At 39.0% G+C, this 22,553-nt stretch overlaps 1 protein-coding gene across 1 annotated transcript in view; it reads left to right on the forward strand.

The window, feature by feature from the left end:
- The first annotated feature begins 8,257 nt into the window (after window positions 1–8,257).
- LOC150090431 (uncharacterized) overlaps window positions 8,258–22,553 on the forward strand; it is a 136,209-nt gene continuing 121,913 nt past the window's right edge. The window contains exons 1-2 of the mRNA XM_090390311.1: window positions 8,258–8,412; window positions 14,120–14,545. Coding sequence (XP_090246437.1) covers window positions 14,207–14,545 — 339 coding nt within the window. The 5' untranslated portion in view covers window positions 8,258–8,412; window positions 14,120–14,206. The remainder of the gene's footprint in view (window positions 8,413–14,119; window positions 14,546–22,553) is intronic.

A 22,553-nucleotide genomic window follows, 5' to 3' on the forward strand; every position in this document is an offset into this window, starting at 1 on the left:
CCCCCTTTCCTTCTGGTGGGCATGGGCCTGCCTCACTGATTTTGCAACCCTATACTTATGTCTCCCACCCCCCAGCTTTCAGTCTCCCCTCCCACTCCCAGCCTTCAGTCTTCCCTCCCCCTCAAGCTTTCCAACTAGCGTTCATCCCAGGTCAAAATTATCCTAGCCCTACACCCAAAATTCTTAATTCCACACTGTATAACTTAAAACTCCTTTGGCCTGACCCGACCTCTAGCGCTCCCCCCCCTTTTTTTAGGTCCAAGCCACTGAAATCTCAGGAAACTAGGTGGCAGGACCTGCCAGACTACTTATTTAAAAATACCGATGTACCAGCCTGCTGCCACGGGGCTTAGTTCTGAGCAACGTTGGGCCTCAGTAGGGGTTCAGCAGCTAAATGGCCAGATGAACAACGATACATGACACTACACCCAACAATATCCATACACTCTTAAATCTCTGGCATTTACAGCGTACTGTAACACACGACAATGTAGAATACGGGGAGATGGGGGAAACCCCTAGTGCCGTTAGATCCTAAACACACTTTACAGTTTACCTAAACATCATTGCTGACCAGGTGACCCCTTTCGTGACAATGGTCTTTCCCTCTGGCGGTGCCGTCTTTCAGCAGGATAATGCCCCATGCCACACCGCCGGGATTGTTCGAGATTAGTTCCCAGAACATGAGGAAGACTTCCAGGTATTGCCCTGGCCTCCAAATTCCCCAGACATCAATCCATCGAGCATCTGTAGTTTGTGTTAGAACATCAACTTTGATATGCGACATCTCAACTACGGACCTTACAGGAGTTAAAAGATCTGCTGTTTATGTGTTGGTACCAGATACCACAAGACACATTTATAAATCTTGTAGCGTCCATGCCTCACTGGGTACGAGCTGTTTTGGCTACACGTGGAGGACCAACATCGTATTAGGTAGGTGGTCATAATGTTTTGCTCATCGGTGTAAATTGTAAGGCGACACAGAAGCCTGTGGAATATATAACCTAGTCTGTAATCAAATCCCACAGGAAGTTAAGCAAGCGAAGGCAGATTACAAGAAATATTTGGCAAACGATTGAAAGGAAAACAGCAAAGCCTTCTTTACTTATGTAAACTCTAGAATGAATAACGAAGACTATCCTCCTTGAACACATTCGTTCGACTGTTGATGATACTGCCCACGTAGCTAACAAACTGAAGGAGTATTTTGCATCTCCATTCACACATGAGGAATTCTATAGAGAAGTACAGGCCACTGGTGTATTCAATTTTAACCAGGAGTTAATTGATTTTGTAATAACTGAGAGGAAAGTGCAAGAAAAATTGTTGAAGTTAAAAATAAGAAAGGCACCTGGAATGAATGGGATCCATTCAGTTATATTAAGGAAGGTAGCAGAGGTAGTAGGCAAACCTTTAGCCATAATTAATTGAGTATGTTTAGATAGGTGGTGGATAGACAGTGGAGGTTCCCGACGGACTGGAGGGGTGCAAATATATCCTCAATTAACAAATGGATATCAACGGGTGACACGAGTAATTACAGACCTGTTAGTTTAACTTCTGTTCTGGGGAAAGTAATGGAGTCACTGATTCGAAAAGCTATGTAGGATCATCTATACAAGACTGCGGTTATAGTACAGACACAGCATGGGTTTGTAAAGGAAATCTTGCCTGACCAAATTGATTGGATACTACGAATTGGCCACAAAGGATTAGGATGCAAAAAATAATTTTGATATCATATACTTGAATTGCAGGAAAGCTTTTGATACTGTTGCACATGGAAGACTGCTGTACAAATTGGAGTGGTATGGCATTTAGCGAAGTTTGCTGCTGTGAACGCGAGGACTGTTGAGGGGGAGAATATAGAGGCTGGTAATCAATGAATAATGCTGATCGTGGACAAATGTTATTAGAGCAGCCCCCCCCAGATTTCGGTTTTGGGACTCTTGTTGTTTTCTATATTTTTTAATGATATTGAAGAAGGAATTGTATTGGAATACCATACGATACAAAGTTTGTATGTGTTGTTAATGATAGTAACCACGGTATGCACCTGCAACAGGATCTAGTAAAGCGCAGATCGGCTTAGAGGTGACAACTGACGTTTAAAATTTGCAAATGCACAGTACTGGATTTGGATAGCGGTATCCCCAGAGTAGCATACCAACTGGGAGATATGACACTCAGGGTAGTGGAGAATAAAAAAGATCTTGCTTAATTGTACCTTCAGATATGAAGTTTTCAGAGTTACAAACTGCTAGAGTAGATCATGGGGTTTTGTCAATGATATGTAGAGGAACCTTGCTAGCAGGGATGATTATCCCTTTGTTTTAGGCACTGGTGAGGACTCATCTTGAGTACTGCATAAAAGTTTGGAGGCTCAATTTTAGGAAAGATGGAAAGCTGCTGGAGAGGGTACAGGGTCAGGCAAAGAGGTTGGTGAGGGGTACACAGGTGTGCTCCTACCAAGACAGGCAGATTAAATTGCAGTGTCTGTAAATTGCAATGTCTTGAGACTACGCGACTGATTGAGGTGTTTAAGGCTTTGAATGAGCAAGATCAATGCTAAAGAGATCCTTCCTCTTGCTCAGATTATGCATTTGAGAGAGCATAAATTCATAGTGCGAAAAGACAGTTGCAGGATAGATATTCGGAAATTTGCCTTCAACCAGTGGGTGATTGGTGGAACAAACTTCCATGTGTCATTTTGGAATTTGAGTGAAAGTTGATAGATTAAATTCGAGGTAGAACTGTAGAAACTTAAATAAATTCGAGGTAGAGCTATAGAAACCTTTGGAGCAGATGGCGAGGTGAATGGGCAGCTTTTTTTTTTTTGTTGTTGTTGTTGATGCTATATAATCTTGGTCACTTGCACCACATGCCGCTACTAATGCTAATCTGCAAACTTCGGTTTTTTATTTATTATTTTTTTAAATTTTAATTTATTTTTCATTTATTTATTTGTTATTTTTATTTTATTTATTTATTTTTTATTATTCTCCCTCTTGGAAGTTTTTTTTTTTTCTTGCAAGCATTGTCCTATTGTTGGGCAGATGTGGGACTGATTACTCCGAGGGGGAGGGGTGCTGGCTTCCAGGTGTGGGCAGCCTGGGAGCAGGATTGCTGGCATCCACTAGTCTTTGCCATACCACTGGTCGGTGCGGGATATTAGTGCTGAATTGCAGAGACTTTTTAGTAGACCCAGGCTTGGCTCAATGTGCCAGGGATGTGCACCAGGTGGCATTTACCCATGTGGTGGCTGCTACTTAGTGGCAAAGTAGCCTGATGTTACGTTACACTAACACTTTCTGCGCGGGTAGCAGAGTTGTATCATCACTGTCCTCCCCACACTGGGTGGAAAAGGCCCGGGTTCGAATCGCATCGATGAAGCGAGGAACTTTAATGGGCTTTTTTCACTCCGTGGCTGAGTTAGTCGGTCTCAGGCGTAGATAGCAAGGTTTTTTTTTTCCGTCCAGCTAACAGGCAAATCGGCCAGAGAACACACGCAATTTACAGACAAAATACTTATATGGGTATATATTAGAAATATGGGTGGCCCTAATACAATATTTTGATTTTTGATTACACTAACACTACTTACACTTATTCTTCCAGGCATAGTTTAAGATTATTTTTTTCCCACAGAATACACATGTGGATATGGACGTAAGTCTAGGTGCCACCCTGCGACAAGAATACACATAAGTAAGTAATCTGCAAACTTGGACATTAAGGCTGATATGCATTTATCATTGATAAATGCAGAAAGCAAAAATTGGCCCTACACTAAACTCTGAGGGACTCCACTAATAATCCCTTTATACCTAGCAGTTGGTAGAATTACCATCTCCCACACTGGGTGAAATAGACCTGAGTTCGAGTCCCGTCGATGAAGTGAGGAATTTTTATATGCCTTTTTCACAACGTGGATGAGTTAGTCGGTCTCAGTCGAGGTTATTATGGATTTTTCTCCTAAAAATTCCAGTTTTCCGTGAAGTTAAACAAAAATTCAACCACATAACAGATACAATTTACAGACTGCAAATGGGATATGGCCTTAGTCGTTGATGCTCCTAAAACTACTACCACAGCAGTTATCCATAGCAGCAAGTTACCCTTAAAGTCACACTGCTCAAATCTGTACAGGAATTTTTATGCGCAAAAAGTTTATTTTATTACAAATATATTTTGCATGACCTCATCCTCCTTATCAAAGCTGATTATAGAACTCAGCTTGAGCAAATTGCCTTCCCTGCCTTAACGATCCTCCAAAATTGGGCAAAAAATCACGTTAGTCATCTCTGGGGAAAAACGAAGACTGTCCTTCTCAAAGGATCCTTGGACATAAGAAGACCGCCCCAAATTAAAATCTCTGTGCAGACGTTGCAACTCAAAACAGAACTAAAATATCTAGGAGTAACCTTCGACTCCCGATTAACATTCTTACCTCATCTTAATTACCTCTCCAACAAAATACGTTGTTATACTGCCATGATCGTAAGAATTATCAGAACAGACTGGGGTTTGAAGAGGAGGACTCTCATGCTACTTTACAAAATCATCTTCTTACCAGCTGTGTGCTATGGTGCAGCCATACGGTTCCCTCGTTCCATCATTGCATGTAATAAAGCAAAGCTACATACAATTCAACGCAATATCCTACTCACCCTGACTAGAGCTTGCCGTACAGTCAGTAATCCTGCCCTGCAGGTCTGGACCTGGAGGTTATTCGTCGCGGCCTTGCATACCGCATAAAGAGAGGAATTCCCACCACCATTCTGGATATAACACTGGATCTAGCTAATGATCCAAAAAACGAAATGAAACAGATTCACTTTAAGCTCTTCCAGCATTGGCAAAGATCTTGGGAGCAATCAGCCAAAGGTGAAACAACTAAAAGATTTCTTTCACAAGTTATGATAACTGCACCAAAACCTCCTCCGTGGTACTCACCAGGCCTTCACGTCTCGTTCTTCCTCACTGGTCATGGATCATTTCGGGCCAAGCTGCATGCCCTGGGTCTCACCGATTCTCCTCTCTGCACATGCGGTGACAATGAAGACTCGATTCACCTCATGTATAATTGCCCTCTTTATGATTTACCCAGAAGTCTCCTAATTACCAGAACTGGAAATATACCCAGTGGGCAGGAACATCTCTACATAATTGACGAAACCAACTACAAAGCCTTCACTACTTTTGCCCAAACTGCATTTGAAATGCGTCAAATTCACCTACAGCAAACTGTTCAGTGCACACCCATCTTATAATGAACCCAAAACTCAATTCACAGAACATATCCTGAATGGAATCAAAGAAAACACCAACAAGATATTGATCTTTATCCTGACCTTACAGGAATCTCTCGACGAGCACAAAGGAAGCTATCTGACAAACCCACCAACCCAAAAAGGACTTTTCTACAATAGACACAAGAACTCCAGGCAATCCTTGAGCTTCATGAATCCCTGTGCCTCCTCTCATCCCCTAAGAGAAGATTATCCAAGTCCTCTACCCAGTGTGGGACACTGCTCATTGCCTACAAGTCACCCTTGGCTGAAGAAGATTAAATTGCTGACACTGGGCTCTTGCCCAATGTGGGACCCACTCACTTGCTGACACCTCTTCTCTTCGAGGTGTAGTACAATATCTGATTTTCCTACTTGTGTAGGAACTCACATAAATACTCCTCTGGGAGTGGGACTGGCATTTGACTTATCAAATGCAGGGTCATGCTATTAGGCAATCTGACTTTGTGGGTCAATTGACCTCACAATCTTTTCTCTTCTTCCTGAGGTAGGGTGGGCTCCCCCCAAAGGGAGGAGCCCACCCTACCTCGCCCTCTTTCTTTTGCTTACCTTCTTTCTTCTCATCAACCTTTCACCCCTTCTATTTCAAAAAAAAAAAAAAAATATATTTTTTATTTATTTATTTATTTTATTTTATTTATTTATTTTTTTTGGCCCTCCCTGGGAAGCTCAGGCTAACCCCAGGGTCGGCCAGCCAGAGTTCTCTTCCCACTTACCTGCTCCGGCTCCCAGTGCCAGTGACGGTAACTAGCGGTCTGTGGTGTTCCACAGACCCTAGGCTAAGCGGCCAGATGAACAAATAACCCGCACTAAGCAAACATGAACATACACTAACATATGCTATCTTCACAAGAGATTCAAATGCGAAGTTGTGCGAAAGCACCGGTGCCGCTTGTCAAAAAACACCATGTCACTATGTCACTAGTTCCTTTGTGACCACATCGTAGTATCCAATCAGATTGGACAGTCAAAATTTTCCCTAACACTCATGCTGTGTCTGAAATATAATTGCCGCCTGTTTTTAGACGTTTCTGCATTTTTTATTTTACCAGTGAATCCATTATTTTCTCTGGAAGAGAAGTTAATATAACAGGTGTCTACTTACTGGTGTGAAGGTTTGTTTGTCACTTGTGAATTAGGGATGCATCCACACATCTCCAGTTCACGACGACCTCCCCTGAATCCAAGGGTGCTCGTAATTATGGCTAAACGTTTGTTTACTTCATTTGCTGCCTCTCTTAATAAAATTATACACATCCCACCCACTCTGGCTTCCGTTCTTAAGTTTAACTTCAACCTTATCGCTTCCAGTTTCTGTTAGTTGTTACAAAATCACTTAATTTTTCGCAAGAGTTTGATAAACGTTTGGCATCGCTTCCCCAAAGAATTCAACAGCAGGATCATTAACAATCCAACCATCGATATCAAACGGACTGGTTTTATTCCTCACCTTTCTTCTAGTGTTTATCTAGGTAAAGGAGTCTTTGCATCCTTCGCCATGGATTTCTCCTAATCAGCCTTATCTTGCCTAACCTCGTTTGTGACTTGATTTCAGACTAATTTTTATCTACCTTAGGTTTCTGTGTTGGCCGATAATTAATATGCATCCCTTCCATTTTTTCCCCTCTGCTACGAGTATGTTCAGTTCATCATGATTTCCATTTTAGCCTATTTCTTGAACAGTATTTCTTAGTTGATATGAAAATTCTAGTAGTTTCCATGATTAATTTGGTGTGTATTTGATAGTTGTAACAATCAAAATATCCCATGTAATATTGGAATTTGTATTTCATGCGTAATACTTGCAAATATTTCTCCAGATGGTTTTAAATTATCACTTCTCTCTGAAATTAGCTCTTTTTGTGTTTTCATCATTCGCCATACACGTTTGAAATGAATTCTGTGCGAACTTCCGATCCTCTTCACATGTTAATATCTTTACAAATTTCCTAGTTATGTACAATTTATTGCAATCGAAGACGTGTCTGAAGAGGTTTGTTGAGATAGCGTGTATTAAAACGTATCAATGCATGTTTTATATTAAGTGCATTTAGAATTTTAGGTATCCCTAGGAGGGACCTCATCTTCAATGAGTTTTCATCCTATCTGTCTCTTTAGAACTTTGGAATTATTCAGCATTAATTTTGAAATTATTGCTAAAAGGAGAATTCTCGTGCACTGTTTTGTTGTTTGGCATCTTCACGGTGGTACAATCCACATAAGCTATGAGTAATTTCCACTCGGTATAAGCTGACTCCCTCCAGCTTATACCGAGTGGAAAGGGGCTTGGTTAAAATAAATTTTTTATTTACGCTCTGGGACGACTACACGGTAAGAGGAGTTCACAAAATAGAGAGAATACAAGAAAGAGCACTGTATTTAGTTTTCATAGGCTTGAACAATGGTCGCTGAAAACACGTGTACTTATTCACCCACGCTCTGATCATTCGGCTACTGTTTGAATCCTGTCCACGAAGCTAGGGATTTTTATTGCCTTTTTTCAATATCTGGCAGAGTTAGTCGCTTTCAGACGAATCCGCATAGTTTTTCTCGTCGAAACTCGAGTTTTTCGTTCAGCTAACAAGAAAATCAAACACAGGACACCCCCAATTTTCAGACACAATATATACTGGGCAATATGGTCTAAGTCGCTGAAGCGCCTAAAACCCTACAACAACAACCTTGTTCGATGAAAACAACCCAGTCGTCTCCTAGATACCAATTAACACGACCACGGTGTAATAATAGAGTTAAAATGCCCTTCCATTCCAACAAGGAGTATCCTACGTTTTCGGCTTTCAAGGAAATTTAATCCAGGTTAATTTTTTTGCTATTGTGTTAGTGGGTTTCTGTTGCACGGTATTTGCAATTTGAGAGAGTTTCAGCTGTTTTGTGTGTTTTCGTAGCACAAGGTGGCGCTAGTAACTTCATGTTATGAACCGTGTTGTATTTTGAGGACGGGATGCTTTCCAAAATTAATAACTTGCACTTTATGTTTTATTAGACTTTGAAGATGTCTTGATTTATAAAAGGAAGTGTTGACGTCTTTACTACCCTATGTTATTAGTCGAGCCTTATTACAGAAAGATAGAGAAAGGTGAAATATTGATAGTTCTCTTAATCTTGTTAAAAAAAAAAAAAAAAAAAAAAAAAAAGAGTAATTTGCTAATTGTAGTGGATAGAATTTGAGTCCAGATCAGAAATTGTTGATAAGATAATGTGATAGGTTGATATAAAGAATGCAAAGCAGTTGTTTAGAAACTTTATTTAAATGATGGGATACTTCCGCCTGCTCAGATTGAGAACTTGAAGGGGCATAGATTAAAATTGAGGAAAGACAGTTGTAGAATAGATGTGCGGAAGTTTGCCTTGAGCACCAGGCTATTTCAACACTTATTTTTATCGTAAGGTTTTGTTCAACAATTTTATATTTATTAGTCATAATTTTATCATATGATGCGACAGTGGCAACTGAAGTTTAACATTGACAAATGCAAAGTACTGCATATGGGTAGAAGAACCCTAGAGGAACATACCAACTGTGTGGTACTACTCTTACGGTGGTACGTACTTAGGGAGGAATGTACCAACTGTGTGGTACTACAGTTAGGGTGTTTGTGAATGTCATTGTTGATTTGAATACTGTTATGTAGTAACAAAGGAACTGGATGCAAAAAATAATTTTGATATCATATATTTGGTGCAACAGTATCAACAAAACTTTTGATACTGCTGCACATAAAAAAAAACTGCTGTACAAATTGGAGCAATGTGGCATTAAAGGCAGATTACTGCCCTGGATAAGAGGAATGGTTGAACAGAAGCAGACAGAGTGGTTATTAATGTACACTGTACACAATCTCTAACTTTGCAGATGATACAAAGGTTTGCAGGGTGTTTAATGACACTAATCAGGGTGAGCTACATCAACAAGATTTAGAAAAATTAGGGAAATGGGCCGTGAAATGGCAATTGATGTTTAACATTGGTAAATACAAAGTACTGCATATGGGTATCAGTAACCCTAGAGTAATTTACCAACTGGGTGGTACTATGCTCAGAGTAGTGGAAAAATGAAAAAGACCTACCGGTAATTGTGCAGTCAGATATGAAGTTCTTTGAGTAATATAGACAGGCTGCCAGGAGCTCATGGGATTTTGTCAGTAATATATAGAAACAGTGTGTGATAGGGTAGTTAACTATAAAAGAACACTAAGTCTTAATAGTTTATACAGTAATGTCAGAAGTGTCGTCAATAAAATGAGTGAATTCGAACTGCTGGTTAGGACAAATAATACTGATATAAAAGGGCTTATGGAAACATGGTGCCATCCCGAAATAGGGGATTATCACTTTCAGTGCAGCATGTGCAATGTATTTAGGAGGGATAGGGCAGACAGAAGGGGTAGTGGGGTCATGGTTCTTATCAAAAGCAGCCTGAGCGTGACAAATGCTTTCACGGATTCAGATGTTTCGCATCATAGTATAGAATCTCTATGGTGCGAGATAGTTGGAATAAAAGGTATAATGAGAGTGGGAGTAATCTACAGGCCAGATGATTGTGAAAATTATGATGAGAGCTTCTACATGCAAATAGAACGGGCAAGTACGTGCGAATGTCTTATTATGGGTGATTTTAATTTGCCTCTAATTGATTGAAGCAAATGGGAAGGAAACTCCACATGGAGGACACAATTTTTAAATCAACTAGATGATTGTTATTTGTATCAACATGTCAGGGAAAGTACTAAGGAAAATAATATTCTAGACCTGATTACCCATTAGGTGGGTTGGAAAACTGCTAGCTTGAGGGGGATACACAGACATAGATTACCAGTAGGGGCTGGCAGAGGTGAAAGTGATTCTTGCACTGCTTCTATTGGAATGAGCAGCAGCTTGGAAAACAAGGTGTAGGGGATTTCAGACTGCTGGGAGTCATTGCGGAACAAGTAAATACGTGGGCTGTGTTAGGATAGCTAATAATAGGAACAGGTGCAGGTATACTTGCGTGTACACCAATGCTAGGAGTTTGGTAAATAAATTTGATGAATTTGAGGTGTTAGTCAAAACATCAAAGGTGGATATTGTTGGGATATCAGAGATGTGGTGTCACACAGAGTAGGGAATGCAGAGGTGGAATTTGGGGAGTACAATGTGTACAGGAAAGATAGGAAGGCAGGAGGGGTTATGCTATTAGTTGAGAAACACATAAAATTCAACAAATTCAAGACAGAAATAGACAAACATTTGGAGCGAATGGACCGGTGAAATGGGAGGTTTTTTTTTTTTTTTTTTTCTTGGCTGATGCTGTATAAGCTTGCTTTCTTACATCATTTGCCTCTACTAATGCTGATGGACCAGATGACATAATAGGACTGACAGTACAGGAACCAGTAGCAGGAAGTGATCATGGAGTTCTACTATGGATGATGAAGAGAAAGGTAGCAGTAGCTAAAGGCAAAGGAATGGGTTATAATTTCAGGAAAGGAAATTATGATGGCTGAAGGTGCTACATGGACTCTATTAATTGGGAACATATCACACAGAGAGCGAATACAATTGAATTATTGTTATTTGTTATTTTGGTTTTTATTTATTTTTTTTTTTTTTTAGGAGCATTAGCAACTAAGGCCATATTGCTTTGGGATATGCGGTGGTCATTCCCTGACATCCTCCGTATTTGGTGGGCACGGGCTCGAACCCTGGTCTAATCAAAAAGTGTGTACTATGCACTACTGCTCCTGCCTACCCGGCTACGGAGGCGCCAATAATTTAATTATGGTATACCTTTAAAATATTAATTACAGAGGCCTTGAATGCTTATATACCATTAAAAAAATACTCTGTGAGGAAGATTCCAAGTATGTGGCAGAGAAGAAAAATGCATGGGATACATATAAATTAACAGGTGACACAGAAGCCTATGATAGATATAAGCTGATCTGTAACCAAGTCACAAAGGAGGTTAGGCAGGCAAAGGCAGATTACAAGAAATCTTTGACAAAGGATGCAAAAAAAAAACAGCAAAGAGTTCTTTACTTATGTAAACTCTAGGAAGAGTTTACATAAGAGCAGGAAGGGGATGAATCAGATTGGTCCTCTTGATATCGATGGGTCAACTGTTGATGATCCTGCTCAGGTAGCTAACAAACTAAATGAATATATTGCATCTACATTCACACATGAGGAGTTATTCAGGGAGGGAAATGCCAGAGGTGTATTAAACTCTCTCTGGCAGTAAGCTAGATAATCTTGTAATAACTGAGAGTAAAGTGGAGGAGATTTTGTTGAAGATAAACATAAGAAAGGCACCTGGGGTGTATGGAATCTATCCAGTTATATTAGAGGAGGCAGCAAAGGAAGTAAGCAAACCCTTAGCTATAATTATGAGAGCTTCCTTGGACTCAGGGGAGGTACCTATGGACTGGAGATGTGCAAATGTGACCCCAATCCACAAAGGAGGATCAAAGGGAGACACAGGTAATTATAGATCTGTTAGTTTAACTTCTGTTCCAGGAAAAATTAATGGAGGCACTGGTTAAAGAAACATTGCAGGATCATCTAGACAAGACTTCAGTTATAGTTCGGACACAGCATGGGTTTGTTAAGGGGAAGTCTTGTCTGACCAATTTGATTGGATACTATGATGTAGTCACAAAAGAACTGGATACAGGGAATAACTTTGATATTATATACTTGGATCTTAGAAGGGCTTTTGTTACTGTTGCACATGGAAGACTGCTGCACAAATTGTGGATGGAGTTCATCAGTGATTGGAAAAAATAAATTTTCTGTTTTTACTCCTGGATGACCAAATGATCAGAGGAGTTCACAAGATAGACAGAATACAAGAAACAGCACTGTATTCAGCAGTCACGGGCTTGAACCCCTGTCACTCAAGGCATGTCTACTTATGCACCCACACACCTGACCACTAGGCTACAGCGGCCTCCTAGGCCGCTGTAGCCTGTTAAATAATTCAAATCATTAAATGCACCACCCTTTCATCATTATCATATGTTATAAGAACTAATTTTGAATGGCTTTGTGATATTTTTCTAAAGCACATTTCTGGAAGTCACCACCATAAAACAATAAAAACAATTTGCACTTTCTGGTTTATTGGGCTTTTCTGTTACTGCAAGCAATTATAAATGGGTAGTAAACTCAATGTTATTGCATTTGTGAAAATACCGATAGCTGGAATTGTGTGGGTTTTTACGGTATTATGGTGAAATGTGTTTGCCCTTTACTGAAATTTTCAATCATATAAAACAAATAAATTTTCAGAATATTGCTTTCATTCCTTTTTTTTAAAGCTTCATAAACTTGTTACTCCACGCAAATCGTGTTAGTTGCAATTTGTGTGTCCGTTAAAAAATGCTTATGCATGCTATTGAAATTTATAAAGAAAAGAGAAGATTATCTTGGAAATAAATGCCTCTTGAAGCATTTCTGAAGGAGACGACTTCTTGTGCAACAAACCAACGAGTGTCGAGCAAATAATGAGTGATCAATGAGTGTGCATTTGGTTGATGATGATGAAGAACAAATGTTCTTTAACATTTGTAAGTCAAAAATAATTTCTCTATTATTATAATTTGCTTTATTTTACAGGCTATGTTTTCATTTCTTTGGATAAATCAATCATTGTTTAAACAAACTAATTAACTAACTAATTTCATTGTTGATAATGTAACCCCTATTCTTAACATTGTCTATGGGAAATAAATTCCCACTTTGAGTTTTCGCTTTACGAGCACACATTAGGAACGAATTAACTCGTAAAGTCGAGAACTTCCTGTATATTGGTTGGACATACTTGTATATCCTACCAAGTTTACGTTACACGTATATTTCGTATCTCCTATCAAGTTAAGTTATATGTACTATATTATACCATTATTTAAATTCTAAGTAGTTATAATAGATAATAAATTTATCTATCACCACCCTGTGTGATCTGAACTCTCCATTGACTTATTTCTGGTACTATGTCTATGCCAAATCACCGATACTAAAAGCTCTACGAATATTAATGTCATATATTGTGGACTACGTGATAAAGTTAAGTTATTAAAACACATATGTAGTGCTATAAATTGTGGTTTATAAGCCTCTTCTAATACTGATTACACTGCTATAAAGCTACATAGGCATCTCCTATATCAGTACTAAAACAATGGCGGCAAAATTCAAACATTCTTATCGATAAAACACAATGTCGGCAGAAGTCGACTATGGTTATTTAAGCAATTACAAGTGCCAAATAAAGAACAAATGTACCAAATTAATCAAGGAATTACAAATAAATTCTATACTACTAATTTTAAATCAAAAGTTTGAGAAAAACAATTTCAAATCAATAAATAAAGTTCCACTTAGCAGCTCCGAAAAACCCTCTATATGGTAGCCTCGCCAGCTGGACTACCTTTTCACTGTAGCTGATCTGCACCACCTAACAAACAACTTTTCACTGCATTTTTGAGCTGTCCCTTGTCAGGTGTATGTAGTGCTCATAAAGACAAAAGTTGTAGGCTTCTTAGCTTGTAGAATATTATTGTAATATTGCTACTATTATCAAATGTTATAGAATATATATATATATATATATATATATATATATATATATATATATATATTTTTTTTTTTTTTTTTTTTTGTGTTTTTTTTGTTTTTGTGTACATGAATGTAATGAACTCATTTAAGTTTTTCTAAGAGCAGTTTATTTTTGTATTGAAGTAATTACTTTTTCTTTGTATATTGATGTAAATAGTAAATTATTGTTATTTTCTTTCTGTTAGTGGAATGAGAGTTGGCAGTTGGTACAGTTATGGAGCCTTACTTTAAATGCCAGTATTTTAGAAGGCTGAAATATCTTGATGTAGAAGATGTTTGGAATTTCTCTTATATTCTTTAGTCCTTTTTATCCCTTCATGGACAAATCTAATCATCGATGGAAAAGGCCCCGTTTAGATGATATTGAAGATCAAGCTTCTGCTGGAGGACTAAATTGTGGTTATAAAACTGAAAATGCAGGTGCAGAAGACCTTTGGGGGCAGGGTGATTTTACTGCTGAAGAATATGACCTTCTCCAAAGTCAGATTGGGCCGCAAGAGTCTACAGTGGACTGCACAGTTTGGAATAAGCCAAGCACATCAAACAAAAGTGACAGTGCTGTTACGAATAAGCATTTGCATACCTCTATAGAAAGTGTGCCACTTAAACAGGTAAATATTTAATCTATGAATATTATTCCATATTATTAAAATAATACAGCATTAACTTATTTTGTGGAAATGTTTGTCTTTGAAATATGATAAAGTTGTCTTCTTGTTCATGTTCATTCTGCCATATTCACCTTTTTCAGTCTACTTTCTGAAGCTTTTCCTTTAATTTGCACTGAAGAATCAAATTCAGGCAAATTCAGTTATATCAAAATCCAAGGGAATGATGAAAATTGCTTATTCATTTCATTACTTGTTATAACTGATTATATCACTTTTCTAAACTTCTAAAAATAACAGTGAAAACAATAAATATTCATTGCATTCTTTTATTAAGTAGAAAGGTGTCCAAAAGAATTATCAGCAGTGCATGGAAACTTCAATAGTCAACTCCTTATTAGTTGTTCCTTGACAGTCAAATTCAGGGTGTTTCTCTCATTTGTCTCTGCTAACATCTAACTACTTTTCAGTCAAATTATACATCATATAAACATTGGCTTAGTGTAAACCAAGCAATTTTTTTTCTTTTTTTAATTAAAAAAAAAAATTCTTTTTAACTTAATGTTGCAATAAGCATTGGTACAGCTAAACATCTTTCAGATTCGAAGTAGCTTAGGCCACAAGCAAGTGCATTCTGCACATACTTGTCATTGCCATGGGAGCTGTCTCAATCAAGGTGTCGCAGGAAGCTGCTCACAGAGTAGTCAACACTGGAAAGCCCCCACAGAATTTACCATCTCATATTAGATCTGATTATCAGCAGTGATTATTCATGCATTAAGAATTTGCAGATAAAGGAACCACTAGGTGACAGTAATCACAGTGTACTGATGTGGGATTAACCTAAAGATGTCACTACCATTGAGGATAAAGGGAAGGGTTTTTGTTTTCGTAAAAGCGACTACTGTGGTCTCAGACAGTTTTTAAATTCTATACAGTGGGATCAACTGATGATGTTACCAATGGTGAATTCTAAATGGGAAGCCTTCAGGGACTTAATCTTGGAGGCTACTAGTAGGCTTTTCCTACCAACTAAGAAATACTGTTCAGGGTTCAGGCCTAAATGGATGTCAGATGAATTAATGAGGCTTGTGGCAGAGAAGAAAAATGCATGGGATACATATAAATTGACAGGTGACATGGAAGCCTATGATAGATATTAGCTAGTCTGTAACCAAGTTACAAAGGAGGTTAGGGAGGCAAAGGCAGATTATGAGAAATATTTGGTTAAGGATGCAAAACTAAAACAGCAGAGTTCTTTATTTATGTAAACTCTAGAAGGAAGGGGATGAATCAGATTGGTGCACTTAACATAGATGGTTCGACTATTGATGATCCTGCTCAAGTAGCTGATAAACTGAATGAGTATTTTGCATCTACATTCACACATGAGGAGTTAAGCCACAAGTTTATCAAACTCTTACAGGGAACTAAGTGATTTTGTAATAACTGAGAGCAACGGGGTGGAGAAATTGTTGAAGTTAAACATAAAAATGGCACCTGGGGCAGATGGAATCTATCCAGTAATATTGAGGGAGGTAAGCAAACCCTTAGCCTTAATTATGAGAGCATCCTTAGAGACAAGGGAGGTCCCCATGGACTGGAGATGTGCAGATGTATCCCCAATTCACAAAGGGGGAGTTCAAAGGGTGATACAAATAATTATAGACCTGTTAGTTTAACTTTTGTTCTGGGGAAAATAATTGAGTCACTGGTTAAAGAGGTGAAATAGGATCACCTAGACAAGACTGCAGTAATAGTTCAGACAGCATGGATTTGTTAAGGGGAAGTCTCGTCTGACCAATTTGATTGGATACTACGATGTGGTCACAAAGGAACTGGATGCAAAAAATAATACTGTTGCACATCTGTCCCTGAAACCCCCAACACCCCACGCTCCAGGTTGCTACTTCTATTAGAATAAGTAGCGACCTGGAGCGTGGGGTATTGGGGGTTTCTGGGACGGATGGCAGTCATCCTGAAATAGGTGGGTATATGGGATGTGTTAGGGTAACTAGGAATAGGAGTAGGAGCATGTATGCTTGCATGTATACCAATGCTAGAAGTATAGTAAATAAATTTGATGAATTTGAAGTGTTGGTCAAGACATCAAAGGTGGATATTGTTGGGATAGCAGAGACGTGGTGTCACACAGATATAATGAATGCTGAACTGGAATTTGTGGAGTACAATGTGTACAGAAAGGATAGACAGGATAGAAAGGTAGGAGGTGTTATGCTGTTAATTAAGAAAAACATAAAATCAAAAGAAGTGTATCCAGTTGATATAGATGAACAGTGCACTGTTGAATCACTTTGGTGTGACATAAGCACTGCGAAAGCAAAAATAAGAGTAGGAGTGTGTTATAGGCCTAATGACTCGAATAAGTACAATGAACAGTTGTACAGAGAAATAGAGTGGGCTAGTAAATCGGAATGTCTTATAATGGGGGATTTTAACTTCCCAGATATTGACTGGAACTTGTGGGTTGGTCACTCACACACTAGTCAGACTTTTGTGGATTTATTGGATGATTGTTTTCTGCAGCAGCATGTTCGAGAGGCAACCAGAGAAAGTAATACTCTTGATTTGGTTATCAGCAGTGATCATTCGTGTATTAAGAATTTGCAGATAAAGGAACCACTAGGTGGCAGTGATCACAGTGTACTGATGTGGGATTTACTTAAAGATTTAATTACCATCAGGGGTAAAGGAAAGGGTTTTTGCTTCCGTAAAGGTGAGTACAGTAGTCTCCGACAGTTTTTAAATTCTGTACAGTGGGATCAACTGACGATGTTACCAACAGTAAATTCTAAGTGGGAAGCATTCAAGGAATTAATCATGGATGCTACTAAAAGTTTCATACCTATTAAGAAATATTGGTCAAGGTTTAGGCCTAAATGGTTATCTAATGAACTAATGAGACTCGTAACAGAGAAGAAAAATGCATGGGATGCATATAAATTATCAAACGACTCAGATGCCTATGGCAGATATAAGTTAGTCTGTAATCAGGTCACAAAGGAGGTTAGGCAGGCGAAGGCAGATTACGAGAAATCCTTGGCAACAGATGCTAAGAAAAACAGCAAGGATTTCTTTACTTATATAAACTCTAAAAGGAAGGGAATGAATATGATTGGTCCACTTGACATTGATGGTTCGACTGTTGATGATCCTACTCAGATAGCAAACAAACTGAATGAGTATTTTGCATCTACATTCACACGAGGAATTATTAAGGTTTGAAAATGGCAGAAGGTTATCAAATTGTAGCAGGATACTTAATGATTTTGTAATAACTGAAAGCAAAGTGGAGGAGAAATTGTTGAAGTTAAACATAAGAAAAGCACCTGGGGTGGATGGGATCTATCCAGTTATATTAAAGGAGGCGGCAAAGCAACTAAGCAAACCCTTGGCCATAATTATGAGAGCATCCTTGGACTCAGGGGAGGTTCCCATGGACTGGAGATGTGCAAATGTATCCCCAATTCACAAAGGGGGATCGAAGGGTAACACGAGTAATTACAGACCAGTTAGTTTAACTTCTGTTCTGGGTAAAATAATGGAGTCACTGGTTAAAGATGCATTGCAGGATCATCTAGACAAGACTGCAGCAATAATTCAGACACAGCATGGGTTTGTTAAGGGAAAGTCTTGTCTGAGAAATTTGATAGGATATTATGATGTGGTTACAAAGCAACTGGATGCAAAAAATAATTTTGATATCATATATTTGGATTTCAGGAAAGCTTTTGACACTGTTGCACATGGAAGACTATTGTACAAATTGGAGCAGAATGGTATTAAGGGTAAGTTGCTACAATGGATAAAAGGATGGTTAAGTGAGAGAAGACAGAGGGTGGTAATCAATGGCTGCTGCTCTTCGTGGACTAATGTTATTAGTGGAGTCCCACAGGGTTCGGTGTTAGGTCTACTGTTGTTTTGTATATTTATCAATGATATTGATGAAGGTATATCAGGTTTAATGTCGAAGTTTGCAGATGATACAAAGGTTGGCAGGGTTGTTAATGACAGTAATGGCAGTGTGCTACTGCAACAGGATCTAGAAAATTTGGGCAGATGGGCTAAGAAGTGGCAACTGAAGTTTAACCTTGACAAATGCAAAGTAGTGCATATGGGTAGAAGTAACCCCAGAGAAACGTACCAACTGTGTGGTACTACACTTAAGATGGTAGAAAATGAAAAAGACCTGGGTGTAATTGTGCAGTCAGATATAAAGTTTTCTGAGCAATGCAGACAAGCTGCCAGGGCAGGTCATGGGGTTTTGTCAACGATATATAGGAATTTTGCTAGCAGGGAGAAGGAGGTGATTGTCCCTCTGTATAAGGCAATGGTCAGGCCATGCCTTGAGTACTGCGTACAGGTCTGGAGGCCTCATTTTATGAAGGATGTAGATTTACTTGAGCGTGTACAGAGAAGGGCAACAAGATTGGTGAGGGGAATGAAGGGATCCTCTTACCAAGAGAGGCTTAAGTTCTGCAAATTGCAGTGGCTGGAGACTAGGCACCTGTGCGGTGATCTGATTGAGGTGTATAAGGCCTTGAATGGGTTCAGCATGCTGAATTCTGATGGGATCCTTCCATTTGTTCAGATTACGAACCTAAGGGGGCATAAATTCAAATTAAGAAAAGACAGATGTAGAATAGATGTGCGGAAATTTGCCTTTAGCCAGCGGGTGGTTAATTGCTGGAACAAACTTCCATCTGTCATTGTGGAAGTTGATAGGTTGAATAAATTTAAGGAGGAACTGGACAGGCATGTGGAGGGAATGGTGTGATTTTTTTTTTTTTTTTGGCTGATGCTGCATAAGCTCATACAGTTGCTTTCTTTCATCACATGCAACTACTACTACATGGAAGACTGCTGTACAGATTGAAGCCGTATGGTATTTGATAAAGAGATGGTTGAGTGGGAGATGGCAGAGAGTGGTTACAAATGGATGCTGCTTTACGTGGACTAATGTTATTAGTGAAGTTCCCCAGGGTTTGGTGCTGGGCCCATTGTTGTTTTTTGTATTTATCAGTGATATCGATGAAGGTATATCAGGCTTAATGTCCAAGTTTGCAGATGATACAAAGGTTGTCAGGGTTGTTAATGACAGTAAAGACAGTACACTACTGTAACAGGATCTGGAAAAGTTAGGCAAATGGGCTGAGAAGTGGCAACTGAAGTTTAACATTGACAAATGCAAAGTACTGCATATGGGTAGCAGTAACCCAAGAGTAACATACAAACTGTGTGTTTGTATGTTACTCTTTCATTCTCCACCAGGGAGGTGGAGAATGAAAAAGACCTGGGGATAATTGTACAGTCAGATATGAAGTTCTCTTAGCAGTAAGGATGGGCAGCCACAGCACGTCATGGAATTCTGTCAATGATATATAGGAATTTTGCTAGCAGAGACAAGGAGGTGATTATCCCTTTATATAAGGCAATGGTCAGGCCTCACCTTTATTACTGCATATAGGTCTGGAAGCCTCAGGTTAGGTACAGGTTAGGAAGGATGTAGAGTTGCTAGTATGAGTATAGAGAAGGGCAACAAGATTTGTGAGAGGAACAAAGCGGTGTGTTTACAATGAAAGGCTTAAGTTCTGCAAGTTGCAGCATCTAGAGATTAGACACCTGTGAGTTGATCTGATTGATGTGTATAAGGCCTTGAATGGTTTGAGCAGGCTCAATGGGGCCATAAATTCAAATTGAGGAAAGACAGTTGTTAGAATAGATGTGCAGAAGTTTTCCTTTAGCCAGCAGGTAGCCGATTGCTGGAACAGTCTTCTATCTGTTGTTGTGGAAGTTGATAGCTTAAATAAATTTAAGGCTGAACTAGACAAACATTTGGAGTGACCAGATGGGTGAAATGGGAAGGTTTTTTGGCTGACTGTATAAGCCTTCTGTCTTGCATCATATGCCTCAACTAATGCTAATGCTCAAAGCCATTACATCATACCTAGACAGGACCATTTTTATTGCTGAAATCCCATATAAGGATATTCCTAGATTTGCATTGCAGCTGGACCCACAGTGCTGGCTTTGTTCATCATGAGGTTCGCCACTACTGATGACCAGGTAGAGCTGCCTTGTCCACTGAAACTTGGTGCCATCCTTAATCCAGTAACCACTATAACAATATCAGAAGGACCATATAACAATATGAGGTGATCGCTGCCTTAAACTCAATTCCAGCCACTGCAAAGCTGAGATCTGATGGTATCCTGCAATTTATGATAAAATGCCTGAGTGTGTGTTTCTTTTACAAGCCCTGTGGTACATCATTAATTTAATGCTTTCAACACACTGCTTCCCACACCAGTAGAAGGAATATGTTGGGAGACCAGTTTGTAACGCTACAGACCAATCTCTAATTCATCAGCCCTGCTGAAATTGCTTGAAAACATACTGCTACCTATCCTCACTATACAGTTATTGCCAGATAATCCTTCCCAAGTTCATTATGTACTCCCATATAGATCAACTGTAACCAACCTTCTGGCTACAGCTAAAAATCCTCACACCATTTGAAAAAGCAAAAAACTGGCAGTAACTTACCTTAGTTTGGAATTTGATTGCTTTGAACATTCTCTTCTCAGACCTTCTCTACTCAGACTGTTTCAGGACCACCACCTGATTGGGGATGACACTTTGGCTTTCTATTGACCCAGCTTCATAATCACACAGTTAAATTGCACACAGGTAATAGCCAGTATAGTAAAGTGATCTTGGGTGGAGTTCCCCAAGGTGGCATATTATCTGGCCTCCTGTTCATCGCCTTCATTTACCACTACTTATGCAGGACACCTTTGATATATTGACATATGCCAATGACTTAAAGATTCTCACAGCACTCAAAGCCAATCAAGACCCCAACAAGTCATGCATGCACCCACTGTCCTCCTTTCATCAGTGCCCAAGAACTTTGGCCTGCACATCAATCCACAGAAATCAGAAACCATGATCTTCTCACTAAAACAGCACCTAACATTCATTCAGCCTATCTTGGAAGGAGCCTTTATCCCAGTTGTTCAAAACCACACTGATCTGGGGGTTATGCTTGATCCATAATTTTGTTTCTCTCATCATATAGACATGCTGCTCACAAGAACTGTCCAACTTTTTTTGTAAACAGCATTTGCAGTGTGTAACTGATAGATCCATTGTGGTCAGGTACAGTCACACCATTGTCTGTCCACCACCACTATTTTCTGCAGCAGAAATACGGGCATCAGCAGCACTCTCCAAATCATCAAACTAGTGTATGATTCTGAGTTTTGACTCTTTTGGTGGGCCTTCCACAAGTTCCAGTTACGGCAACAGCTTAAATTATCAGTATTGCAAGACTTCCAATGCTTATTGAAGAGAGACGACAGTTACACTAATGGCTGTCCTTGTCTCCTCTCTCTCTCTCCTTCTGCTGTGCCTGAAGGATCCTACTGTCTCATCTTCCATCAGTTCTGCTGTTTTCTTGTCATGCACATCTCATGTCCAACCAATGTTCACATGTCCAACGAATTTCTTCCACAGCAGTTACTTTTACACATCTGGGAGGTAGATGTGATCCAAGAAGTTTGCCCAAGATTACATATGTAGGCGAAGAAACGGAAGACTGTAGTGGTGTTCTGCTACCACCTAACAAGTTATTTATGTAACCTCTATCCTTTTATATATTAATTTATATTGTATTTAACTTCTAATTTAATTTAATTTATGCAGATTTCCTAGCATGTCTGTTTCTTTTTATACTCAGTTATAGGACTTTCCCATATTTTATTGTTAAAATATGGGAAAATATTTATTTTAATCTTTATAATCGACTTTGCATGAAGAATGAATTTAAGCTGCAATTTATAATAGTAAAATATTATCATCCAATAAATTTTTATGCACAGTAGAATCATATAAATCTGGCATGCTTGAGACCCAGCACATGCCAGATTTTTGAAAATTCTGGTTTTTTGAAGGTTATGCCTGTAGCATAAGTATTCAGGGGTAATTA

The sequence above is a fragment of the Mastigoproctus giganteus genome, chromosome 2 (assembly GCF_048544385.1).
Source record: "Mastigoproctus giganteus isolate SK-2022 chromosome 2, ASM4854438v1, whole genome shotgun sequence".
In the NCBI taxonomy this organism is placed as follows: Eukaryota; Metazoa; Arthropoda; class Arachnida; order Uropygi; family Thelyphonidae; genus Mastigoproctus; species Mastigoproctus giganteus.